Here is a 25,416-nt window from a genome sequence, read left to right on the forward strand (position 1 = left end):
ACGGAACCCGACACTGATGTGAACACAGCCTAAGACTGGTGTTTTATACGTTAGTCGTAAACAGAAGCCATCTTGAGTAAGATGCGCTATATTTCTTAAGTGGTGCATCTCTTAAAAAATTGGTACATCTTGGGCTGTCTGTGCTCCACAAAATCCTGTATTCTGGTTGTAAGGGGGTATATGGCAGAAGATGTTTAATTCCCGTAGACCGCCACCACAGGGCAAATACAGTATTACACAGATTCTATCTAAATTATTGGGCTGTCCATGTAAAGCACAGCTGTGCTGGGTCCTCCAGAGAGAGAGAATCTGTAGCTGCTGTCCCCTCTTTGATAAATGAGGACCCCACCCTCGATTTACTTAGAATTCCCTTTGGCCGCCTTTATTAACACACTATTTTTTCAGCGTTTTTAAACACTTGTATTGAATTTGAAGCTATTTTCATTGCATTTTTTTTACAAGCGTTTTTGGTGGGTTTTTTTGTAACATTTTAAACATGCGTTCTTTTTCTGGTGTTTCTGGTGAAGTCCTATATGGGAAAAACACCAGAAAAAAACACCATATGCAGAGCATGCTGCATTTTGAAAAAAAAAAAACACTGATCCCAAAAACGCCACAGAAATGCCACAAGCCAAAACGTATGTTGTGTTTTCTATATTTCACTATAGACTTTAAAGTAACATCTTGCTGCAGTGTTTTTAACCTAAAAAGCAAGTGAAAAACGCCATCGAAAGTACAACAGCAAAACGCAGTGTGTGCATCCAGCCTAATAGTGCAACCCTGCCTAGGGCAAATATAAATAATATATGTAACTAAAGCTCTGTTCATAAGTGTGTTATGGTTACCATTTATAATGAAAACCACTATACAGTTCTGCTTCCGTTGTATGACCAGTGCCTGACAGACCCCATTGACTTTTAATGGTGTCCGTCATAGTGTCCGTCCTTTTGACAGAAAGAATAGAGCTGCAAGCAGTGCTATTCTTCCCGACAAATCTGATGGAATTTGCGACAGAGGCTCCGAACAGAGTATACAACACAAATGTGAACACAGCCTTCGGGTATGTTCACATGGCTTACTTTCAGCCGTTTTTCGGGCCGAAAAGTCGGAAGCAGAACGCCTCTAAACAACTGCCCATTGATTTGAGTGAAAAAAACGGCGCTGTGTTCCGACGGGGCGTATTTTTATGCAGCCGTTTTGAAAAGCCCTGTAAAAAGAAGTGCATGTCACTTCTTGAGACGTTTTTGGAGCTGTTTTTCTTTGACTCTATAGAAAACAGGTCCAAAAACGACCAATGCGAGTTTGAATAAAAAACGTCTAAAAATCAGGAGCTGTTTTCCCTTGAAACGTTTTTTAGTAAGCGTGTGAACATACCCTTTGTGTGCATGAATACAATACATTCGGAAAGTCTTCGGACCCTTTGAATTTATTCACATTTTGTTATGTTGAAGCCTTGTGATAAAATAATTAAAAAAAATTACGTTTTTCTCCATCATTCTCCACTCAATACCACATACATCGTGTTCCAAATTATTATGCACATTGGATTTAAGTGTCATAAACATTTAATTATTCGTTTTTCAATTAAAGGACCAGTGTCACGAAAAAAAATTTTTTTAGATCAATTTGACTTTAGTGTGTTATTACATTTTTTTTTATTTATTTGTGTGTTTGTGTTTTACTTTTTTTTATTTTTTCACTTTTTCTTCCCTATGGGGGCTGCCATTTTTTTTTCCATTTCTGTATGTGTCGATTAACGACACATACAGATATGGAATACGGCAGCTACAGTTCCATAGTGAATGCGAACGGGGCTCGTTCCATCCACTATGCTGTACGCCGTCTGTGTGGGAACGGCGCATGTGCCACTCCCACACAGTCCAAGTTGAACTGTGCGACGTCCGGCGCCATTTTCCTGTGGACCGGAAGTCGCGGCCAGACAGTAAGATTACTACTTCCGGTCGCGGGTTCCGGACTTGTGCACTTGGAGCGGCGGTAGCAGACGGAGCGGACGGACCGGAGGGAGCGGCGGCGGCAGGAGCAGGTAAGTTATTTCTATGTATGTTCGTGTTTTAGTGTGTGTTTACTACTGTATGTTAACCTACTACACTGTGTGTTAGCTCAAAAAATGGCGACACACAGTGTAGGAGGTTTGACCCTTCAATCCCCTCGTTTCTCCCGGCACTAGCCAGGATAAAGGAGGGGGGGTTCTGAGAGCTCACTAGAGCGAGTGAGTTTTCTCAAATTTTGCAGCATAAAGCAATGTGGTTGCTTTACCACATGCAATGCTGCAATTTTGGGAATTGCTCCATCTAGTGACCAGCGCTGGGAAATATTATAAATTAGAATCTAATTTATAATATTTCCTGACTCGTGAAAAAAATAAAAAAATTAGAACAATGTCTAATCACCTATACACTAACTGTTTAACTAAAAAAAAAAAAAATGTTTTTCTAGCGACACACTACCTTTTAAGCTCATGGATGGTATTGTGTCTTAGGGCTCTTTGGATCATTGTAATCAATCTCACACCTGTGATAATTAGTTTTCCAGGTGTGCCCAATCAAAGGAAAACTACTTAAGAAGGACGTTCCACATTATTAAGCAGGCCACAGGTTTCAAGCAATATGGGAAAGAAAAACGATCTCTCTGGTGCCGAAAAGCATGAAATAGTGCAATACCTTGGACAAGGTATGAAAACATTGGATATTTCAAGAAAACTTAAGCGTGATCATCGTACTGTGAAAAGATTTGTGGCTGATTCAGAGCACAGACGGGTTCGTTTAGATAAAGGTATAATGAGGAAGGTTTCTGCCAGACAAATTAATAGGATTAGGAAAGCAGCTGCTAAAATGCCATTGCAAAGCGGTATTTGAAGCCGCTGGTGCCTCTGGAGTCCCGCGAATCTCAAGGTGTAGGATCCTCCAGAGGTTTGCAAGTGTGCATAAAGCTATTATTCGGCCACCCCTAAACAATGCTCACAAGCAGAAACGGTTGCAGTGGGCTCAGAAATACATGAAGACTAATTTTCAAACCGTGTTGTTTACTGATGAGTGCCGTGAAACCCTGAATGGTCCAGATGGATGGAGTAGTTGATGGTTGGTGAATGGCCACCATGTCCCAACAAGGCTGCGACGTCAGCAAGGAGGTGGCGGAGTCATGTTTTGGGCTGGAATCATGGGGAGAGAGCTGTAGGCCCCTTTAGGGTCCCTGACGGTGTGAAAATGACCTCTGCAAAGTACGTAGAGTTTATGACTGACCACTTTCTTCCGTGGTACAAAAAGAAGAACTGTGCCTTCCGTAGCAAAATTATCTTCATGCATGACAATGCACCATCTCATGCTGCAAAGAATACCTCTGTGTCATTGGCTGCTATGGGCATAAAAGGAGAGAAACTTATGGTGTGGCCCCCATGTTCCCCTGACCTTTGGAGCATCCTCAAGCAACATATCTATGAGGGTGGGAGGCAGTTCACACCAAAACAGAAGCTCTGGGAGGCTATTCTGACATCCTGCAAAGATATTCAAGCAGAAACTGTTCAAATACTCACAAATTGAATGGATGCAAGAATTGTGAAGGTGATATCAAAGAAGGGGTCCTATGTTAACATGTAACTTGGCCTGTTAAGTTTTTTGGGATTGAAAGAGATTTTGATTTCTGTAAATATGACCTCCTGATGCTGCAAATTCAACAAATTACCATTTTAGTTCTCTTTACAACCTTTAAAATGTTTTGATCTCTGTTGTGCATAATAATTTGAAACCGTGCATTTTGAGTTTTTTCTAAAAAAAAATCTGTTATCATTAGGAGATTTGTTCAATAAAATTTGCATTATACTCCAACGGTTGATGGCTTGAAGATTATACTGACTGTCATTTGCATCGACTATTTAGGAAAATCAGCGAAAAATAACATTTGCATAATAATTTGGAACACGGTGTAATGAGAAAGTGAACCCAGAATGTTAGTAATCTTTGCTAATTTATTGAACAGGAAAAACTATAATATTGCATTGACATAAGTATTCAGATCCTTTACTTAGAACTTAGTTGAAGCACCTTTGCCAGCGATAACAGCCTCCGGTCTTCTTGGGTATGATGCCACAAGGTTTTCACACCTGGATTTGGGGATTTTCTGCCATTCTTATCTACAGATCCTCTCAAGCTCTGACAGGTTGGATAGGGACCATCTGTGGACAGACATTTTCAGGTCTCTCCAGTGATGTCAATTGGGTTCAAGTCAGGGCACTGGCTGGGCCACTCAAGGACATTCACAGAGTCATTCCTTAGCCACTCCTGTGTTGTCTTGGCTGTGTGCTTATGGTCATTGTCTTGTTGGGGGGTGAACCTCCGGCCCAGTCTGTGGTCCAGAGCACTCTGGATCAGTTTTTCATTAATCAGATCTCTGTATATTGCTCCATTCATCTTTCCCTCAACCCTGACCAGTCTCTATGTCCCAGCCACTGAAAAACATCCCCACAGCATGATGCTGCCACCACCATGCTTCACTGTAGGGATGGTATTGGGCAGGTGAGGAACAGTGCCTGGTTTCCTTCAGATATAACACTTAGAATTGAGGCCAAAAAGTTCAATCTTGGTTTTATCAGTCCACATAATCTTATTTTTCACAGTCTGAGAGTCCCTTAGGTGCTTTTTTGCAAACTCCAGGTGGACTCTTATGTGTCTTTTACTGAGGAGAGGCTTCTTTCTGGCCACCCTGTCATAAAGCCCAGATTGGTGGAGTGCTGTAGTGATGGTTGACCTTCTGGAAGTTTCTCCCATCTGCACACAGGATCTTTGTAGCTCAGCCAGAGTGACCATTGGGTTCTTGGTCACTTTTCTTACCAAGGCCATTCTCCCCCGATTACTTAGTTTGGTGGAGCGGCCAGCTCTAGGAAGACTGTTGGTTGTTCCAAACTTCTTCCATTTAAGAATTATGGAGGCCACTGTGCTCTTTTTTTGTACCCTACTTCAGATCTGTGCCTCAACACAATCCTGTCTCTGAGCTCTACAGGAAGTTCTTCCCTCCTCGTTGCTTGGTTTTTGCTCTGATATTCATTGTCAGCTGTGAGACCTTATATAGACAGAGGTGTGTCTTTCCAAATCATATCCAATCAAATGAATTGACCACAGGTGGACTCCAATCAAGGTGTAGAAACATTTCAAAGATGACCTAGAGAAATGAGGCCCCCAGAGCTAAATTTCAAGTGTCATAGCAAGGGGTCTGAATACTTATGTCCATGCAAAATTTGAGTTTTTCATTTTTAATAAATTTGCAAAAATTCTGTTTTCACTTTGTCATTCTGGGTTATTGAGTGCAGAATGAGGGGGAAAACATGATATTTTTTTTATTTTAGCGCAAGGCCTCAACATATCAAAATGTGAAAACTGATAGGGGTCTGAACATTTCCGAATGTACTGTACATTGATTTTTTTTTGTATGGCTTTAACCCCTTAACGCACCATGACGACTCTGTATGTCATCGTGCGGAGGCTGAAGTATGGAATGGACTCACGCGTCTGAGCCTGCTCCATATGCTGCGGTCATCAGCTATGTATTATAGCTGACACCTCGCACTAATGGCCAGGAACAGAGCCGTTAGAAAGGGGTGGGACGGCCCTCTCTGATAGCCCATTGCCCCCCCCCCATGATGCGATCGCAGACCTTAACAGAAAAAATAAAATAAAAGTGAATGTTTATCAATTTTGAATTGATAAATATGAACATATTTTATTTTTGTTCAGGTTTGCCTCTGTATAGAGACTACAGCTGTCAATAACACTGGTGTAGACAAAAGATCACTATAGAGCAGTCAGAATATTTGAATACAGAAGTGTTGCTCTGTATAGAATGTTACATTGGGATATTGCACGGTATTTATGCAAATAAGTCAATTTTGGCAATTCTCCATCACCTGAACATTAAGCTGGTACAGTATGTGTGGGCACCATTATTTGCTCCACCCCCTAGCTTCTTCAAGTATTATGTTGCAGGCAATTTGACGGTTTTATATAAGCATTTCTAGGTGAATGCTAATGGTATCTAAAATCAGGATCACAAGATTAAAGAAGACCTCCAGTGGTAACACAACTTTCCATCCTTACACCCCCAACCTGACTGTATACCACATTCTGCACTTCTTTTATGTATACTGTGCTTACTTTTTTCTCTGCTGCCCTGTCTGTGATTAGAAAAAGCCTCTGTCCTGATTCTTAGACTTCTCCAGCTTTTTCTTCCCCTCTGCTTTGCTGTCAATCCCATGATGCTTCAGCACAGTATCACATAACCAGCTAAAGACCATACCATTTCTGCATGCTGGGGGACACTGTGATTATCATTCTCTCTATAGTTTCCTAAATAAGCTGAGAACCCATAAGTATACAGACTGGGATGTTGCACTATATTCTACTACATTATACCTGTGTGACAGGAACCAGTCTAGGTATCAGTGGTAACTAATAATAGAAGTTTCTGTCCCAGCCTGTGATGGGTGACACATAGATCTCCATAGACTCAAGTAGAGAAAGCGTGTCACCGAGCCGGATTCACACTGCCCCCTCAGTCTGTTATATAGAGATAGAAAGCGCAAGAAAAATAACAGGTGAGAGACTGACATATGGAATACCATAATGGAACACATGGGAAAGTTTAGTTCTGGCCGAGTGTCCCTTTAGGGCTGGGGCTAGAAGTAGACTTTTTTTTGTAGTTTGTAGTGAGCGATTCATTCGCTGTCCATAGGAATGCATTTGGCTAGATCTATTTATCTCACTACAAAAAAAAATCGCTGTGGTAAATCGCTGTCCACGATCATGCATTGAGAAGAATAAAAATCTCTTCAAAATTGCTCCAAACAAGTGTGAAGCTCTGAAATCTCAGCATGTAAAAAAATCTACAGAGATTTTCAACCCCTTTAAACTGATGAAAACACATTAAATGAATAGAATATTTACAGTAATAGAATCATTTTGGAAGTTCAATGTACTACTATATTAGTTACAAAGCCCTTTTGATAACTAAAGCTTGAGATCTGGGTGTTGGAGGCACAGCTTCAGTCCTTGATTTCTACCTTAGTTCATATATATTTAAAGCATTGTTCATATTGAGCAATAGGAGACAAATACACAACTTACAATAACAAAGGAGTGTTCACATTATAGTATTTTACAGTAAAGTACATATGTGTCCACATAAATACAACAATTAACATATATAACATCCAGATATGGAGAGAACGTGCTATAACCTTGTAAGATATACACAATAGTTTAGCATTTTCAGATTGTCATTTTAAATTGCATATCATGTACATGTCATTTACAATATATAAAAAAATTCTGTGATTTTGTGCTGTAAGATTTAAAAAAAAATCATACATAACATATTAGTCTACTGTGCATAAAATTTGCCAAAACGCCTATCCCATATGTTGCCTACTGTCAGAGCTCCTACTGTCCTCACTGAAGAATGTTCCTCTCCGCAGAGTTTTAGAGCTATTTACAGGCTCCTTCAGGTCACTAGTGCAGTAAATGAGACATTGCTATTTCTTGGCACATATTCCATCTGTTTAAAGATTTTGTGCCTATGCTTTTATATAGCCCTGATTTCAAGGTCTTTCAAATATGCAAGTTTTACAATATATCAAATTCACCACCAATACTGTACATCTGTGGTTCTTACTTCGACTTTTCATGGTTCCTCCTAGTATACTGCAGTTTCTATTTTTTAGGCATCTCCTGATTTAATGGAATATCAAGAATTTTTTTCCCTTTAACTATCAAAAATATCAATGTTGTTTCTGTTTATATTGGTTACTCTCTATAATAAACGCCTTGTATGTACATAGTAAGGTCAGTGTCCCAATCTTTATGTGCAATAACCTGTATGATACCCCAGGAAGCTAGCCCTTACTTCTCATACGTAGACCTAGTGTACGTAATGATCTCTCTTTCTGTTCCCCCAGATGCATTATGCTCATGAATGGCTTTGATCTGTATTAAGAGGGTAGCAGTAAGGTTACAAATCATTGGGAGCATGAAAATAATGTTCTGTTTCATTTATAGACTATAGTCGCCCCTTAATAAAATTTCACAGTCACTGAAATAGTAAAGAAGGCTTGCGTTAAAAGCAACTATAATGCTATAATGCAATATCACACTGCCTGAAATGTTCTTTGTCCTTTATACAGCTTTTGCATTTATACTTAGATAAAGGACCACTCAGCTTTTAAATGAAACATACATCCATCTTCTGTATGATAAGGCATTGTAATGCGTGTCCAAAGAGCCTCTCAAAATACAAAAAAGAAGAAGAAATACCTGGAAGTATAATGCACCGAGTAGTCCTTTTATATAAAGGCTTTTAATATTCTGAGTTATGTTGGTCCCCACAGTGTTGCGGATGCTGGGTGATGACCACTAATGGCAGCCATTATAGTTCCAGTTCCAACAATGCAGATTCATATGTGATTCAGAGTCTGTAGAAATCTCGGTAACAGTCTTAATGGGCATTGTAATGGTCGCCACTAGTAATTGTCACTCAACATTTGTATGAACAAGACAACTCAGAAAAGATTGTTTAATATTATGAATCACTCAATAGGAGAAAGGACAAAGTTAAGTAAAGGAGAATATTTCTTGGGCAAAGTGTTCCCAAAGTGGCTTCTCCTCCTTCTCATCTCTTTATCCCCCCTGTCCACTAATGCCTTATGTGCTTCCAATGACAAGTGCCGCATTATTGTCTACCACTTTTGCAGCATTTTCGAGCTACATACAAAAAAGGAAGACAGAAAAATATATTATTTTTACTTTAGCAAAAATTAGTAGCAACATCATGGTAAAAATGGAAAGCGAGGCAGCATAAATGTATTCACCCATCAGTGAAAAAAGATACAACATTTCAGCTGCTCGATGCAGCCTTTGTCAAAGAGCAGCTGAAACGTTGTAACTTTTTGTCCACATTTGGGGATTTACAAGTCGGATCCCTTGAGGCCTGCACCCTGATACCCTGGAGGTTTTTGTTCTGCTGTGCTGCCCACATTTCCTTTGGATATGGTAAAAATGGTAGATACAATCTCTCCTCTTTATGTGCTATGACCCCCTTCACCTACTCTTTCATGTATATGGCTCCTCCATATTCCTTTCTGATGCTCAATTCCTCCTGTTCTTGAGCTCAAACCCTGCTACTCCACTCCACTCCAATAAAATAAAACACCACAAATGATATACATATATTTGTTGTCCTAATATACATAATAACCCATACAATAAATGTAATATTGTATGCATGATGATTAGTGAATACTGGAAAATAAAAACTGGCAAAAACTTTTTTTTGTGGAAGTGTAAAACATTTTTTACATAAAATGAATTGAATGCTTAATACATTTACCCAGAAATTGGTTTCCAAACAATCTACAACTTATCCTGCAAGAAACAAGAACTCATACAGCTACATTGATGAAAAAATAAAAAAAACGTTGTGCACAACAAAATGTAGAGGGCAGACTGGACAATTTTACTGGTTTTAAAGGGCAAAATTACCTACATCATTAAACAGTTTTCTCTCTTTGATTTGACTGCAGGATCAGACTATACAGAGTTTGTTTGTTCTCTGTTAGGCCCTGTTCACATTGTGATGTACACTTAGCATGTCCACCAGGAAGAGCTCCCGACGTACACACACTAAGCATGACCATAGGGCTCCATTAGCCCAACGGAGGCCAAAAAAGTGTCTGTCTGTTCTCCGTTGGGCTAGTATTCATTTGTATACCACAAAAATAAAAGTATGGAATAGCGTAGTAGACTATGCTATTCCATACAACTGCATACAGTTTTGTTTTTTTTACAATTTAACATATTCCATTGCATGCCTTTACAGTGGCATAAGTCAAAATCGTGGCATAAGTCAAAATTGCGGCTGCAAAAACACGTTCTTCTGCATGAGTCCTTATACTGTGGACAGTATAGTAGAGGTAGAAAATAAATGTTTGCACTACAGTTACTTTTTAGATTCACTCCACCAGTAATATTTTACCCCATTCGGAATGATATTTTTTTTTATACTTTTAATAGTATGTGAGGATTGTGTTATAAATGTTGATGTTTTATTCGATTAATTCAGTCGTGCTGCTAGTGAAATGTAACATTACATTCTTGACAGTTAAGCCTCAACTTCTTTCTAAAAATGTCTACTGTATAAATTCATTACCCAAGTACAACAATGTATATCATGGGACATTAGTTTTACTGGAACACATTTTATAGCATGGGAAACAAATGAACAGAGTATGGACACAAAATGAATGTATTCTCAACCTCACAACCTGCACAATAAAGTCTTGACATTATTCTTTTACTAGTCAACATGTTCATGTCTATGACAGACATATATATGTGCAAAAACACGAGTGGTGAATCTGCATGTTACTCCAAGTCTGTTCATTAATGGACTTGACCCATTAATATCACACTTCATAAATTCTCTCAGTTATCTGTGAATATTATAGGAACACAGCTATACATACGAGCCTGTACTCCATACTATAAACAGTACTGACATGCTTTAAGTTACAGATGTGTCCACCCTTACCTTTGCTTGAATTTAGTTAAGGACTTCAATTTCTCATGAGACAAATTCAATACAATATCGCAACATGCTAGCAAAATCCTTGACAGGCCGCAATTCACATCACAACCACTGGGGGGGGCACATTAACACATCTAGCATAGACATATCGTAAAAAAGTATTGCAGATATTTTCTCTTTTTTTAAAGCTGGTCTTTGAGGAAAGGTAAGGTAAGGAAGAACACATCTGTACCTCATAGCAAATCTTCCACAACCCTAATTTCTTTGGTTCATATAAAATAAAATTGACCTAATTGCTGAACGTCTCATTAAATCATTTAAAGTAATTTACAAAACAAAATCGTCTTTCTTTTGCTTTGAGATGTGTTGGTTTGTCTCAGATGATTCTTTATCTTGACTCAATACGATGCATGGAACCTTCTCAGCACATTCTGGGATCAGTGTTTGTTTAGGGGCGACAGTGCTGTTGAGTCTTTGGTGAAGCTGAATAACAGTTAGATTGGATTGGCACATTGATTTCCCATCGCCCGATGATGATGAATGACAGTGGAAGAGTAACAGGAAGCATTTGTAAAACTAAAGGGACAACAAGAGATAAATGTTAACATACATAACCAGAGATTGTGTAAACATTACTATCCGAATCTATATCTATCTATCTATCTATCAAAGAAGAAAAGATGATCCAGCGCTGTGTAGAGTTAAAAGGGAAGTACTATTCCCACTTTTATTAGCAAAAAAAATGTCTGGATTAAAAATGAAAGAGAGACGCAGTCTCAAGGCAAAGAGTAGTGCGGGTTGTTACCCGAGCCTACGCGTTTCGAGCACGTGCAGTATTTTTCTTTCTATTTTTAAACCCACAGATAATGCATTTCACTTCAACGTTACATATATAAATAAATATATTATATATTCTTTCAATTTCATATTGGATATATGTAACAAACTATTGCATTACATTCTGTGTTGTCTTCACTTCTATGTTTTTCTGTTTATTATTATTGTTTGTTGTATTTTAAGAGTGTTTTCATGTTTATATGCTCTAGTGTTTTGTGTCTGCCTCGCTGGTTAAATAAAATATAATTGAACATTTCACTTGTTCTAAACATGAATTCTTCATGGACAGCCCTAATATTTATTGCACACATAAATTCTCCATATTTTTGATAAATTGTCACTATCAAAAATCTTTACATATGGGACAATACCAATAAACTTTACTTACGTTTAAATCATTCTGGACTACTCCCTCGGTAGCGATATTCACTAATTACCGATGTCCAATCATCAACACTTTCCAATTACCAGCGATGCATATAAATGAGACAGACATATAGGGCTCTCATATTCTCTGCCATGACTAAGAGCACTGAACGTGCTCGAAACGCGTAGGCTCGGGTAACAACCCGCACTACTCTTTGCCTGAAAACTGCGTCTCTATTTCATTTTTAATCCACAAAAATTTTTTGCTAATAAAAGTGGGAATAGTACTACCCTTTTAACTCTACACAGCGCTGGATCATCTTTTCTTCTTTCCTGCATTACCTACCGCTGGCCGTCGCGGGGATCCGAGCGAGGTGTCTGGAGACGCAGAACCGGTGAGCTGAAGGTTTACTCCCTTCTCTACTATCCTATCTATCTATCTAGCTATCTATCTATCTATCATCTATCATTTCTATATATTATCTATCCATCCATCCATCCATCCATCCATCTATCATCTATCTATCATCTATCTATCTAGCTATCGAACACTGGGACCACATTCTTCAGCAGACCTTCTGAGGGTACAGCTGTAGCCTTTGTAAAATATAAAGAGCTTAATAAAATCTGTAAAAATGTAATAAAATTAGCAAAAATACAAAATGAAAGGCAGGTGGCCAAGGATAGTAAAACAAATCCTAAAAAATTCTTCAAGCATATAAATGCAAAAAAGCCAAGGTCTGAACATGTAGGACCCCTAGATAATGGTAATGGGGAGTTGATCACAGGGGATCAAGAGAAGGCAGAGTTACTAAATGGGTTCTTTAGCTCTGTATATACAACAGAAGAAAGAGCAGCTGATGTAGCCGGTGCCAGTGCTGTTAATATATCAGTTGATATACTGAATTGGATGAATGTAGAGATGGTCCAAGCTAAATTAAATAAAATAAATGTGCACAAGGCTCCGGGACCTGATGGGTTACACCCTAGAATTCTTAAAGAGCTTAGTTCAGTTATTTCTGTCCCCCTTTTCATAATATTCAGAGAATCTCTAGTGACTGGTATAGTGCCAAGGGACTGGCGCAGGGCAAATGTGGTGCCTATTTTCAAAAAGGGCTCTAGGTCTTCCCCGGGTAATTATAGACCAGTAAGCTTAACATCCATCGTGGGGAAAATGTTTGAGGGGCTATTGAGGGACTATATACAGGATTATGTGACAATAAATAGCATTATAAGTGACAGCCAGCACGGTTTTACTAAGGACAGAAGTTGTCAAACTAACCTAATCTGTTTTTATGAAGAGGTGAGCAGAAGTCTAGACAGAGGGGCCGCTGTGGATTTAGTGTTTTTGGACTTTGCAAAGGCATTTGACACTGTCCCCCATAGACGCCTAATGGGTAAATTAAGGACTATAGGTTTAGAAAATATAGTTTGTAATTGGATTGAGAATTGGCTCAAGGACCGTATCCAGAGGGTTGTGGTCAATGATTCCTTCTCTGAATGGTCCCCGGTTATAAGTGGTGTACCCCAGGGTTCAGTGCTGGGACCACTATTATTCAACTTATTTATTAATGATATAGAGGATGGGATTAATAGCACTATTTCTATTTTTGCAGATGACACCAAGCTATGTAATATAGTTCAGTCTATGGAAGATGTTCATGAATTGCAGGCAGATTTAAACAAACTAAGTGTTTGGGCGTCCACTTGGCAAATGAAGTTTAATGTAGATAAATGTAAAGTTATGCATCTTGGTACCAACAACCTGCATGCATCATATGTCCTAGGGGGCGCTACACTGGCGGATTCACTTGTTGAGAAGGATCTGGGTGTACTTGTAAATCATAAACTCAATAACAGCATGCAGTGTCAATCAGCTGCTTCAAAGGCCAGCAGGATATTGTTGTGTATTAAAAGAGGCATGGACTCGCGGGACAGGGATGTAATAATGCCACTTTACAAAGCATTAGTGAGGCCTCATCTAGAATATGCAGTTCAGTTCTGGGCTCCAGTTCATAGAAAGGATGCCCTGGAGTTGGAAAAAATACAAAGAAGAGCAACGAAGCTAATAAGGGGCATGGAGAATTTAAGTTATGAGGAAAGATTGAAAGAATTAAACCTATTTAGCCTTGAAAAAAGAAGACTAAGGGGGGACATGATTAACTTATATAAATATATTAATGGCACATACAAAAAATATGGTGAAATCCTGTTCCTTGTAAAACCCCCTCAAAAAACAAGGGGGCACTCCCTCCGTCTGGAGAAAAAAAGGTTCAAGCTGCAGAGGCGACAAGGCTTCTTTACAGTGAGAACTGTGAATTTATGGAATAGCCTACCGCAGGAGCTGGTCACAGCAGGGACAGTAGATGGCTTTAAAAAAGGGTTAGATAATTTCCTAGAACAAAAAAATATTAGCTCCTATGTGTAGAAATTTTTCCTTCCCTTTTCCCTTCCCTTGGTTGAACTTGATGGACATGTGTCTTTTTTCAGCCGTACTAACTATGTAACCTTATGCATATCATCCATTATGTCAGTATTAAGCTATTATAATGCTTCTGACTGAGCAGTATTACTCATTCCTAAGCACTCAGCTTCTTAGAATGTGAACGTTGGCTATATACCATTGCAAAATATCTATTACTTTCTCTGTTAGTTATTATGTTATTATTAACACATAAATACTTAATTTAAGTATTATGTATTTATCTGATAAACAAGCGACTCTGATATTTATGTGTTTGAGCTGAGCTGCCCTGGGTAATCATGTGTTAATGATCCAATCTGTTATGGGAATGAGAATAACTGTCCTGAGTAGTCAAGAGTTAATAACCCTGGGCTAAAACGGTTATTAAGGTGTTAATTGCCCAATCAGACCCACATCTCATTCAGACCAATACACCCTCTTGCACAGTAAGGGTATGTTCACACGGCCAAATTATGGACGTAATTCGGGTGTTTTACGCCTGGAATTACGTCCGAAATTACGGCTTGAATGCGTTGACATACATCTGCCCATTGAAAGCAATGGGCTGAAGTTTGTCTGTTCACACGAGGCGTATATTTACGCCCACGCCAAAGAAGTGTCCTGTCACTTCTTGGGACGTAATTGGAGCCGTTATTCATTGACTCCAATGAAAAGCAGCACCAATTACGTCCGTAATGGACGCGCGTTCAAGCGCCTGCACATGCCGTTACGGCTGAAATGACGGGGCTGTTTTCTCCTGAAAACAGCCCCGTAATTTCGGCCGTTACGGACGCTGTAGTGTGAACATACCCTAAGTATTAAGTAGAGATGCACAGAACTCATACGCACCGCAGGTCAATTTCTGCTCAGAAATTTTACGCAGTGTGTGGATGGGATTTGTTAAATCTCACCCACTTTGCTGCTACTGTATTCTGCTGCGTTTTTTCCATCTGCAATTCCGGACAGAAAATACTCAGCAATTCCGTTACGTGTGGACAAGCCCTTAGAAAATCCATCAAAAGTCACTTGTCCTAATGTGAAGTTGTCCTGCCTGCTTATAATAGAAGAACAGCTTTATACTGCTCTCAACAGTAGGACAGACAGTAATACAATGTTATTGCTTGCCGTGTGCTTTCCTGAAGATAACTGCATGTTTATTACCAGTTGATTTGCACCCTTTCAAGCTTTATTGCCTCCCTCTTCCTGAATACTACATGCTAATACAATGCTTTTCATTAATTGGAAAGTTTTCAGTAGCCTTTATTACTCTCAAGTTGCTTATTATATAGAAAGACTAGACGCTAACCGCTATTTACTGCATTTTTAATAACGTATAAGCTAGACTTGTATTGCTAGAACATGTATGCATATAATTATTAAGGTCTGTAATGTTTGACACAATCAGGAATATGTTGCAGTAGGATACTGTATAAAGTACAGAATTTATTTTAAAGACTGGGCGCTTTTGCAACCATTTTTTTTTTGTACTCTAAGACATATATAAATTAAAGCAACATTGCAAATAGTCTTGATTAAAAATATCCTGCAATTTCATGTACACAGCTCTTATGTTGACTATGTTATAGAATACAGACAGACCTCGTGTGTAGTCTGTGTAGTTATGTGTACTCCTCACACTTTTTCAGACTAGGTCTGTAACCATGGAAACACCTTGGTCTGCATAGGAGCTGCATACACAAAATGGAAGGACATTTTTAATTAAGACTATGGTGGAAACACCTTTCAAAATGTTTACTTGTGTACTGTGAAAATGATTGGCTGCTTATGAGCATTCCTATGGGATTCTACACTGATAAACTCATAATAAAAATGTACCTTGCAGCAATTGAAGCAATTCTACCACTAACAACTTCTATATCATGTAAATTAGATATGTTATAAATGGGTGATCAGAGGAATCTGACCACTGGGACCCACATGAACCCAAGAATGAAAGGGCCCCAGTTCAATTCTCAGTAGACATGTGGCTGTGTGGTCACTTTCCATTGAAGTAAATGAGAGATGAAACAGCCGAGTGACTGCGCTCTCACGGACACCCATTCCTAGAGAACAGAAAATTTAGTTCCAGCGGTCAGACCACTATCCATCACAATTTTATATTTTTATTGCTATAGTTTAATTGACAAGTTATTTAGACCCTTAAATAAATAATTAATTAATATTTATTACTATCAATAATAGTGCTCTGCTTCTAGAGACAAACAACAAGCTGACCATGAGATCCTTTTTTCCAGAATCTCATGGTCTCAATTTGGTTAAAGAAAGTCATTGGATTGGTTTGGTTGTACTAAGTTCTTGGACTTGTGTAACATGCAAGGAGAAACATCATGGCAGTTCACATATTAGAGGGGTTTTCCAGTCCTAAGAAATTGATGGCCTATCCTCAGGATAGGCCATCAATATCTGATCGGTGCTGGTCCGACTCCTGGAACCCTCGTTGAGCATCTGTTTTGGAGGGGCCACAGCGCTTATACGAGCGCTGCTTTCCCTTCATTTTAACCTGCTTGTACTGTGAATCGCCGACACACTTGCAGCAGCGGTTTACAGTATTACAGTTTTCTCCCATTCAAGTGAATAAGACAAGGCTGTAATACTGTGAACCACCTCTACAAGTATGTCGGCGATTTACAGCACGAGCAGTGACTGTAATAAAGGTGAAGCATCGCTCATACGAGTGCCACAGTTCCTTCAAAACAGCTGGTTGGCGTGCTGCCGGGAGTTGGTCCCCCACCGATCAGGTATTGATGACATCCTCAGGATTGGCTATCAATTTCTTAGGAGTGGAATATCACTTTAACCTTATATTTCTTTATTTATTAAATATAATGTCTTTATGTATTATTTCTGTGCTTATATTTGCTAGGTATCCTCATTATGATGTCCCTGTGTGAGAAAGTGCACGTATATGAGTATATCCCTTCATACCGACAGACTGATCTGTGCCACTACCACGAGCAATATTATGATGCTGCGTGCACACTGGGTGCGTACCATCCCCTTCTCTACGAGAAAATGCTCATACAAAGAATAAACCAAGGGACGGAAGACAATCTTCTCCGAAAAGGAAAAGTCACTCTGCCAGGCTTCAGTACATTGCATTGCCCCATAAATGATCACATTACATAGGAATGGATGGATTGCCTTTGGAGATCATGTGCAATAATTTGCTACTGTTGTTAGATCAACAATACTTGAAAAAGATATTGCTTAGACCAATAAAAGGAATTGGTCTTTAAACTTGGTTGTGGGCATAGTAATATCTGTCTAAGCCAGTGAGTATTTATTACTTTTTCGCCAGAGCAAGATGAGCTTAGCTATGGGTGATGAAAGTTGCAATTGCGTGCTGGTTGGGGGGATAAATGTTCTAATATGGACCTGGAGGAACTGCTCCCATCGATGCATAATGTGCCATATTGTTACTATGCTTTCATGTGTTCTTATAAATACATGGGTGACCTTGATGTTCTACAGCGGAGATCTGCTTATCTATCAAACGTCCATGTGGCCATTCTAAGCAGTAGATATTTTTTATGTAACTGAAGAGGATAACCTGCCAGATGACACATTCATATTATTAAATATGTTACAAATATTAAATGCATTATAACTTGCTCTCACAGAGAGAAATATTACATAATGAAAAAAGTTTGTTTCTTTAGGATATCTATAGCATAGGACATGAGATGCAAGAAATACTATATGCTAGTTTAGAAAGGTAGATGTGAACCAGTAGTTGGATGTAAGATTCTTAATACTGTTTAGTTTGGGGCTGGTAATCAGAAAATACCACTAAGGCTTCGTTCACATCTGCATCAGGGCTCCGTTCCGTTGGAGCTTTCTGTCAGAACAAAGCCCTGACTGACACAAACTGAAACCATAGGTTTCTGTTTCCATCACCATTGATTTCAATGGTGACAGATCCGGTGCCAATGGTTTCAGTTTGTCTCCGATGTGCAAGGGTACCGCCGTTTTGACGGGATGAATACCGTAGTCGACTACCATTGGCACCGGATCCGTCACCATTGAAATCAATGGTGATGGAAACGGAAACCTGTGGTTTCTGTCAGTCAGGTCTGAACGGAGCCCTGACGCAGATGTGAACATAGCCTAAAATATTTCACCATATTATGAATATAAAGAGATAGCGTCATGGAATGCTAAGGAGATGTGTCCACACACAAAGAGAAGGCTTTTCAGGCTATGCCCGCTTCCGATACGTTGTTATTTTGCACATGAGTTAACTAGAAATGTGATTTATTTTTTTTCTTTGATTATTTGGTCGCTCTTAGACATCTGCATTAATGTGTCTGTCTCGTTCTGCTGCTAAACCTCACTCTCACCATACTGGAATAGCACTGTTGTATTTAGGTTGCAATGAATGTGGTCCAAACGCATAGTAAATCGCAGAACTGCTGCTTTGCAAATATTGCATGGTAGAATGTAGTGTAATAGATTGGAAGAAACGTTAGTGTTTGAAAGAAATATAGTCCGTGTAAAGGGAGACTCCGGTATTAGTGAGACTCTTCTTTACTGTATTTATGTTCAAATAATCTATGAGAATGGGCAAGGGGTTGTAATAAGAAATATGATCTATGGAACTGTTAAGAAGTAGTTCAATATAAGTTACTACTTGATCCAAGTGACCACATGGGCACAGATTTACATGGAGGTATTAATATATGTGGCACTTATTTGGTGCTAAGATATTGTACAGTAGAATAGAACTCAAAGTATTCCGTCTGCCTCACTTACCAAATACTGGCAGTAGTACACTGTGCACCCACAAAATACATACTGTGGATCTCTTCTTCATTGCCAGTCATCAGGTACCATCTTATCTAGGATTTGCCAAGCACTAATATAGGCTAACCACGTGAATGGCTCTGAAGTGGGTGATGCCTTGCACTTATACCTGATAAACCTAAGCGCTGGTCTAAAATTGAGCAATTCAGTGATCATATGGCAAGTGTCCATCATGTGTTTCATGGCAAGGTCACATGTTATAGTATTAATCACACCCAGGTAGACTTCCAGAGAAGGAGGGCCACAGAATTGGACTCTCGTGGGTAGTTTACTTGTACAGTGCTCTTACTGATGACCTTGCTCAAAGGCAGGCTTAGCCCTTGTTAGTGTCCCATACACTCCGGTGGGTAGTTGAGAGAATTGCTGTGTACCACTGGAATCCTATTCATCTGATGTAATGGATTACTACAGACTCCACATCAAATAAATCTATTGTATACTTTCAGCCTGAGTTGCAGGATCACTCATACATTTTACATGATCTTTTTGTATTCTTAGTGTTTTCAATTAGGAGCCAGACTAATTTTTTTACTAGCTTTGATGGTCTTTTGGTAAGATTTTATTTTTAACTCTTTGGCTTAACGTCCATCAAATAAAATTTAAATGTTTTCAAGGAGCATCATTTTTGAACAATGTTTGTACACATTTGAACACTTTTTCTATTTTGGTTTTGTAAATTTTTATGTATGCACAATGTATAGAATATTTCCTGTAAATAAATGATTTAATTTTTTTTATTGAACTATGTGTTGGGTCAGTTTATTGTTGAATGTCTATTTGAGAAAAATTCATATTTACTTTTAAGGTTTTTTCCCACTATTACAAGTGATATACTGTATATTGCTAGTGTATGCTATCATTTGTTGACTGCGGAAACTTCCACTAATCCTCAGAATGAAGCAGCTCTTTTAAAGTTTTTCCTAGTACAGTGTTTCCCTGTTCACTTTAATGCTGTTCCCTTTACAGTGAATGGTCGAGGGCACCACTGTACAAGGAAAAGACCATAGGGGCTTCTGCTCCTTTTTTTTTTCCAAGACTAGCGATCCTAGCAATATGCCAACCTGCCTCCCTGAAGGCGTTACAGTGCTTCCTGGGGTTTGCTGATTATTACAGGAGATTTATTGCTAACTTCTCGGTCATCGCTAAGCCTCTTACGGATCTTTCTCGCAAAGGTGCTGATCTCCTCCACTGGCCTCTGGAGGCGGTCCAGGCTTTTGAAGTCCTTAAGAAGTGCTTTATCTCTGCCTCAGTGCTGACCAAATGGAGTCATTCATCGTGGAGGTTGACGCCTCCGAGGTGGGAGTAGGTGCTGTCTTGTCCCAGGGTACCAGGTCCCTCACCCATCTCCGTCCCTGTGCCTACTTCTCCAGGATGTTCTCGCCCACTGAGAGTAGCTATGACATTGGTAACCGCAAACTCTTAGCCATTAAATGGGCATTTGAAGAGTGGCGCCACTTCCTGGAGGGGGCTAGGCACCAGGTAACGGTCCTTACCGACCACAAGATTCTGGTTTTCCTAGAATCTGCCCGGAGGCTAAAACCGAGACAAGCTCGTTGGGCGTTGTTTTTTACTAGATTCAACTTTTTGGTCACCTATAGGGCTGGGTCTAAAAATATTAAAGCTGATGCACTGTCGCGTAGCTTCATGGCCAACCCTCCTTCGGAGGAAGATCCTGCTTGTGTTTTGCCCCCAGGTATAATCATTTCCTCTGTTGATTCTTACTTAGTCTCCGAAATTGCGACTGATCAAGGTTCAGCTCCCGGAACCTTCCTGAGAAAAAGCTGTTTGTTCCCCTGCAATTCCGGCTAAGGGTACTCAGGGAAAATCATGACTCCGCACTATCTGGCTATCCAGGCATCCTGGGTACCAAGCACCTCATTGCCAGAAACTATTGGCCTGGGTTTCCTAAAGACGTTAAGGCCTATGTCGCCGCTTGTGAAATTTGTGCTACGTCCAAGACTCCCAGGTCCCGACCAGCGGGCTTACTATGTTCTTTGCCCATTCTCCAGAGACCTTGGACCCATATCTCCATGGATTTTATCACCGATCTGCCTCCATCTCAAGGCAAGTCGGTGGTGTGGGTTGTAGTAGACCGCTTCAGTAAGATGTGCCACTTTGTGCCCCTCAAGGAACGACCCAATGCTAAGACGTTAGCTACCTTGTTTGTCAAACACATCCTGCGTCTCCATGGGGTTCCTGTCAATATTGTTTCTGACAGAGTGGTACAATTTGTTTCATTGTTTTGGAGAGCTTTCTGTAAAAACTTGGAGATTGATCTGTCCTTCTCCTCGGCCTTCCATCCTGAAACTAATGGCCAAACCGAGAGGACTAATCAGTCTCTAGAACAATATTTAATGTGTTTTTTCTCTGACTGTCAATATGATTGGGTCTCCTTCATTTCCCTCGCCGAATTTTCCCTTAATAACCGGGTCAGTAACTCGTCAGGGGTCTCCCCCTTTTTCTGCAATTTTGGGTTTAATCCATGGTTCTCTTCCATTTCACCTGGTGGTTCCAACAATCCCGAGGTAGATGTCGTTCATCGGGAACTGTGCACAGTCTGGGCCCAGGTTCAGAAGAACCTAGAGGCGTCCCAGAGCATACAAAAGACTCAGGCAGATAGAAGACGTTCTGCTAACCCCTTGTTTGTGGTCGGGGATCTGGTGTGGCTTTCTTCAAAAAATTTGCGCCTTAAAGTCCCATCCAAAAAATTTGCTCCCCGGTATATAGGGTCATACAAGGTCATTGAGGTCCTTAATCATGTCTCCTTCCGACTGGAGTTACCCCGTCTTTTCGAATACACGACGTGTTTCATGCCTCCCTTCTGAAACGCTGCTCCTCGTCCTTGGCTACCTCCAGTAAACCTCCGGTTCCTGTCCTCACCCCTGAAGGGGTAGAATTCGAGGTGGCCAAGATTGTGGACAGCAGGATGGTCCAAGGCTCCCTCCAGTACCTGGTCCATTGGAGAGTATACGGGCCTGAGGAGAGGACTTGGGTACCCGCCCGGGATGTTCACACTGGGGTATTGCTCAGAAGGTTCCGTTTTCGGTTCCCCAATAAGCCAGGTCCACCTAGAAAGGGTCCAGTGGCCCCTCATAAAAGGGGGGTACTGTAAAGGATCTGCCAGACACAGCTTCTGTGTCGACGCCCGTGGTTTATCAGTCTGCACCTTCTCCTAGGTCTGATAGAGTGACTCGATCTGCTACCACTCAGGCTGGTAGGCTCAGGAGTGGGAGAACCTATCACAGCCTGGCCATACGGTTCTAGCTCCCGCCCTCAGCCTATGTATACCTTCATTTCCTGCTTGTCTTTGCCTGTGATTCTTTCCTGTTTCCTGGCTCTGCTGCTCCTGCTATTATTATTGACCTTGTTTCATTTTGACCCTGGCTTTACTGACTACGCTCCTGCTCTGCGTTTGGTACCTCGTACACTCCTGGTTTGACTCGGCTCGTTCACTACTCCTGTTGCTCACGGTGTTGCCGTGGGCAACTGCCCCATTTCCCTTAGCTTCTGTGTACCCTTGTCTGTTTGTCTGTCGTACACATATTGAGCGTAGGGACCGTCGCCAAGTTGTACGCCGTCGCCTAGGACGGGCCATGCAAGTAGGCAGGGACTGAGTGGCGGGTAGATTAGGGCTCACCTGTCTGTCTCCCTACCCCGTCATTACAAATTTCCTCTATAAATAAATTGGCTATCTGCTACATAGCGACTTTTGCCACGTACGGCACAGGTCGACCAGCCAAAGATCGCTATGTCCCGTAGCCTACATTGCATGTAATAAAAGTCAATGTGGTTGTGTCGCAACACGCAAGTTGCCACGACATGACAGTTGCAAGAAATCCAAACTGTCGTGTCGCAGTTACTTGCAGGTCGTAACGCGACCACATTGACTTTCATTACTTGCGGTGTAGGCTATGGGACATAGCGATCTTTGGTCGGACAACCTGTGTCGTGGCCAAGTCACCATGTAACACACGGATTACAAGGCAAGTAGATGAGATTTTACAAAACTCATCTGCATGCTGCAGACATTTTACACTGCAGATTTTCAAATATTTGATATGTCGTTAAATTAATACCTTGGGGTCTACTTTCCATAAAGTAATCATATTTGGGGTGTCAAAGGGGTTTTCCAGTCCACAAAAATTGATGGCCTATCCTCAGTATAAGCCATCAATATCTGATGGGTGGTGGCCCATCTCCCTGCAGATCGGCTGTTTTGAAGGGGCCGCGATGTTCGTACGAGCGCTGCTTCCCCTCCATTTCCTTTACTGCTCACACTGAATCACGGACACACGTGTAGCGGCGGTTCACAGTATTAAAGTATACACTTGAATGGGAGAAAGCTGTAATACTGTGAACTGCCGCTACAAGTGTGTCCGTGATTCACAATGTGAGCAGTAAACGAAATGGAGGGGAAGCAGCACTCGTACGAGCACTATGGCCCTTTCAAAACAGCCGATCGACGGGGGTGCCAGGTGTCAGACTCTGACAGATCAGATATTGATGGCCTATACCGAGGAAACCACGTCAGAAAACGCGCCAAAAAACGGCCGAAAACGCCTCCTATTGGTTTCAATGGGAGGCGGAGGCGGTTTTACCGCTCGCGGGAAAAGGAAGTAGCATGCCCTATTTTCGGGCGTTTACGTCTCTGACCCCCCATTGACATCAATGGGAGGCAGAGAAAGTGTTTCTCGCAGCGTTTTTGCCCGCGGCGCTCAATGGCCGCGGGCAAAAACGCTGCGAAAAACGCGGCAAACGGCGTGCAGGCAGATCAAAATCTGCCTCGGAATTCCGGACAGAATTTTGAGGCAGAATTTTATGCCTGCAAAAAAAACTCAGTGTGAACAGGGCCTGTGGATATGCCATAAATGTCAGCTAGATGCAAATCCCACCTCTGGGACCCGCACCTCTCTAGAACGGGGCCCCCTAATCCCCGTTCTACCTTTCTCGGTTTTTCCGCTGCTTCCTGGGCCACTTCCCAAATACATGGTCGGAAATAACAAAAACAGCGTAGCTTGCTGAGCTACACTGTTTCCGTAACTCCCATAGAAGTGAATGGCGTTTCACAGGAATTAAAGCAAAGTGGAAGTGAAATTTTCAAGAAAATCAGTTTACTTTTTATTAGATTATATTTTAGGCACCATGACAGGTTTCAAGAGGTCTTGTGGTGCCAAAACCGTAGAAACCCCCAAAAAGGCACCATTTGGCAAACTAAACCCCTCAAGGAATATATCAAGGGGTATGGTGAGCATTTTGATCCCACAGGTTTTTTGCTGAAGTTAGTGGAACTAGGCCGTGAAAATGAAAATCAGCTTTTTTTCCAATAAAACGTAGAAATTTTACATTTTTTCAAGTCATAAAGGAGAAAAACACCCCAACATTTGAAAAGCAATTTCTCCCGATTGTGGCCATACTCCATATGTGGTAATAAACTGCTGTTTGGACACACGGCAGGGCTCAGAACGGAATGAGCACCATTTGGCTTTTGGAGCTTAAAGAGGCTCTGTCACCACATTATAAGTGCCCTATCCCCTACATAAGGAGATCGGCGCTGTAATGTAGATAACAGTAGTGTGTTTTTTTTTAGAAAAACAATCAATTTTAACCACGTTATGACCTATTTTAGATTTATGCTAATGACTTTCTTAATAGAAAACTGGGCGTGTTTTTACTTTTTGACCAAGTGGGCGTTGTGGAGAGAAGTGTATGATGCTAACCAATCAGTGACCAATCAGCGTCAAACACTTCTCTCCATTCATGTACTCAGCACATAGTGATCTTGATGTGCTGTCACTTACTCACACATTAACCAGTTCAGGACCCGGCTATTTTGAGCCTTGAGGACCAGACACTGTTTAGCCCTTTTTAGCACGAGTTAGTTAAATGGCTATAACTTTTTTATTTGTTGTGCTAACAAAGTGATTTTTGGGATGTTTTTTTCCGTAGACAATGCAGGTTTCTTTTTTTTATCGTTTTTCTACACATCCTTTTTGCTATTTTAGAATTTTTATTCTTAACCCCTTCCCGCATTTTCACGTACATGCACGTCGGGGAATGCAGCCTGTTTGCGCATTCCCACGTGCATGTATGTGATGGAGATCGCGCGGGCACAGAAGCTGTGGACGCGCGATCGCCGTGGGAGCCCGGCTGTGACTGACAGCTGGGCTCCCGCTGCAACTGCTGAGATTGAAGAAATCTTCAATCTCAGCCGTTTAACCCGTTAAATGCCGCAGTCAATAGCGACCGCGGCATTTAAATCTATTGACAGAGGGAGGGAGGTCATCTGCGGACCGCGAATGCGATCTCAAGCTGCCAACGGGTTGCCATGGCAGCCGGGTGTC

General features: G+C 40.8%; 2 protein-coding genes across 3 annotated transcripts in view; one reads left to right on the forward strand and one right to left on the reverse strand.

The window, feature by feature from the left end:
• ST6GAL2 (ST6 beta-galactoside alpha-2,6-sialyltransferase 2) overlaps positions 1-19,744 on the forward strand; it is a 186,614-nt gene extending 166,870 nt beyond the window's left edge. The window contains exon 8 of one of the 2 annotated variants that reach the window (XM_075852672.1): positions 17,136-19,744. In XM_075852672.1, coding sequence (XP_075708787.1) covers positions 17,136-17,398 — 263 coding nt within the window. In that variant the 3' untranslated portion in view covers positions 17,399-19,744. The remainder of the gene's footprint in view (positions 1-17,135) is intronic. The other variant, XM_075852673.1, reaches the window with a different exon arrangement.
• LOC142742671 (pinopsin-like) overlaps positions 9,340-25,416 on the reverse strand; it is a 303,151-nt gene continuing 287,074 nt past the window's right edge. The window contains exon 5 of the mRNA XM_075852674.1: positions 9,340-11,160. Within this exon, the coding sequence (XP_075708789.1) occupies positions 10,912-11,160 (249 nt within the window). The 3' untranslated portion in view covers positions 9,340-10,911. The remainder of the gene's footprint in view (positions 11,161-25,416) is intronic.

The sequence above is a fragment of the Rhinoderma darwinii genome, chromosome 2, assembly GCF_050947455.1.
Source record: "Rhinoderma darwinii isolate aRhiDar2 chromosome 2, aRhiDar2.hap1, whole genome shotgun sequence".
Taxonomy (NCBI): domain Eukaryota; kingdom Metazoa; phylum Chordata; class Amphibia; order Anura; family Rhinodermatidae; genus Rhinoderma; species Rhinoderma darwinii.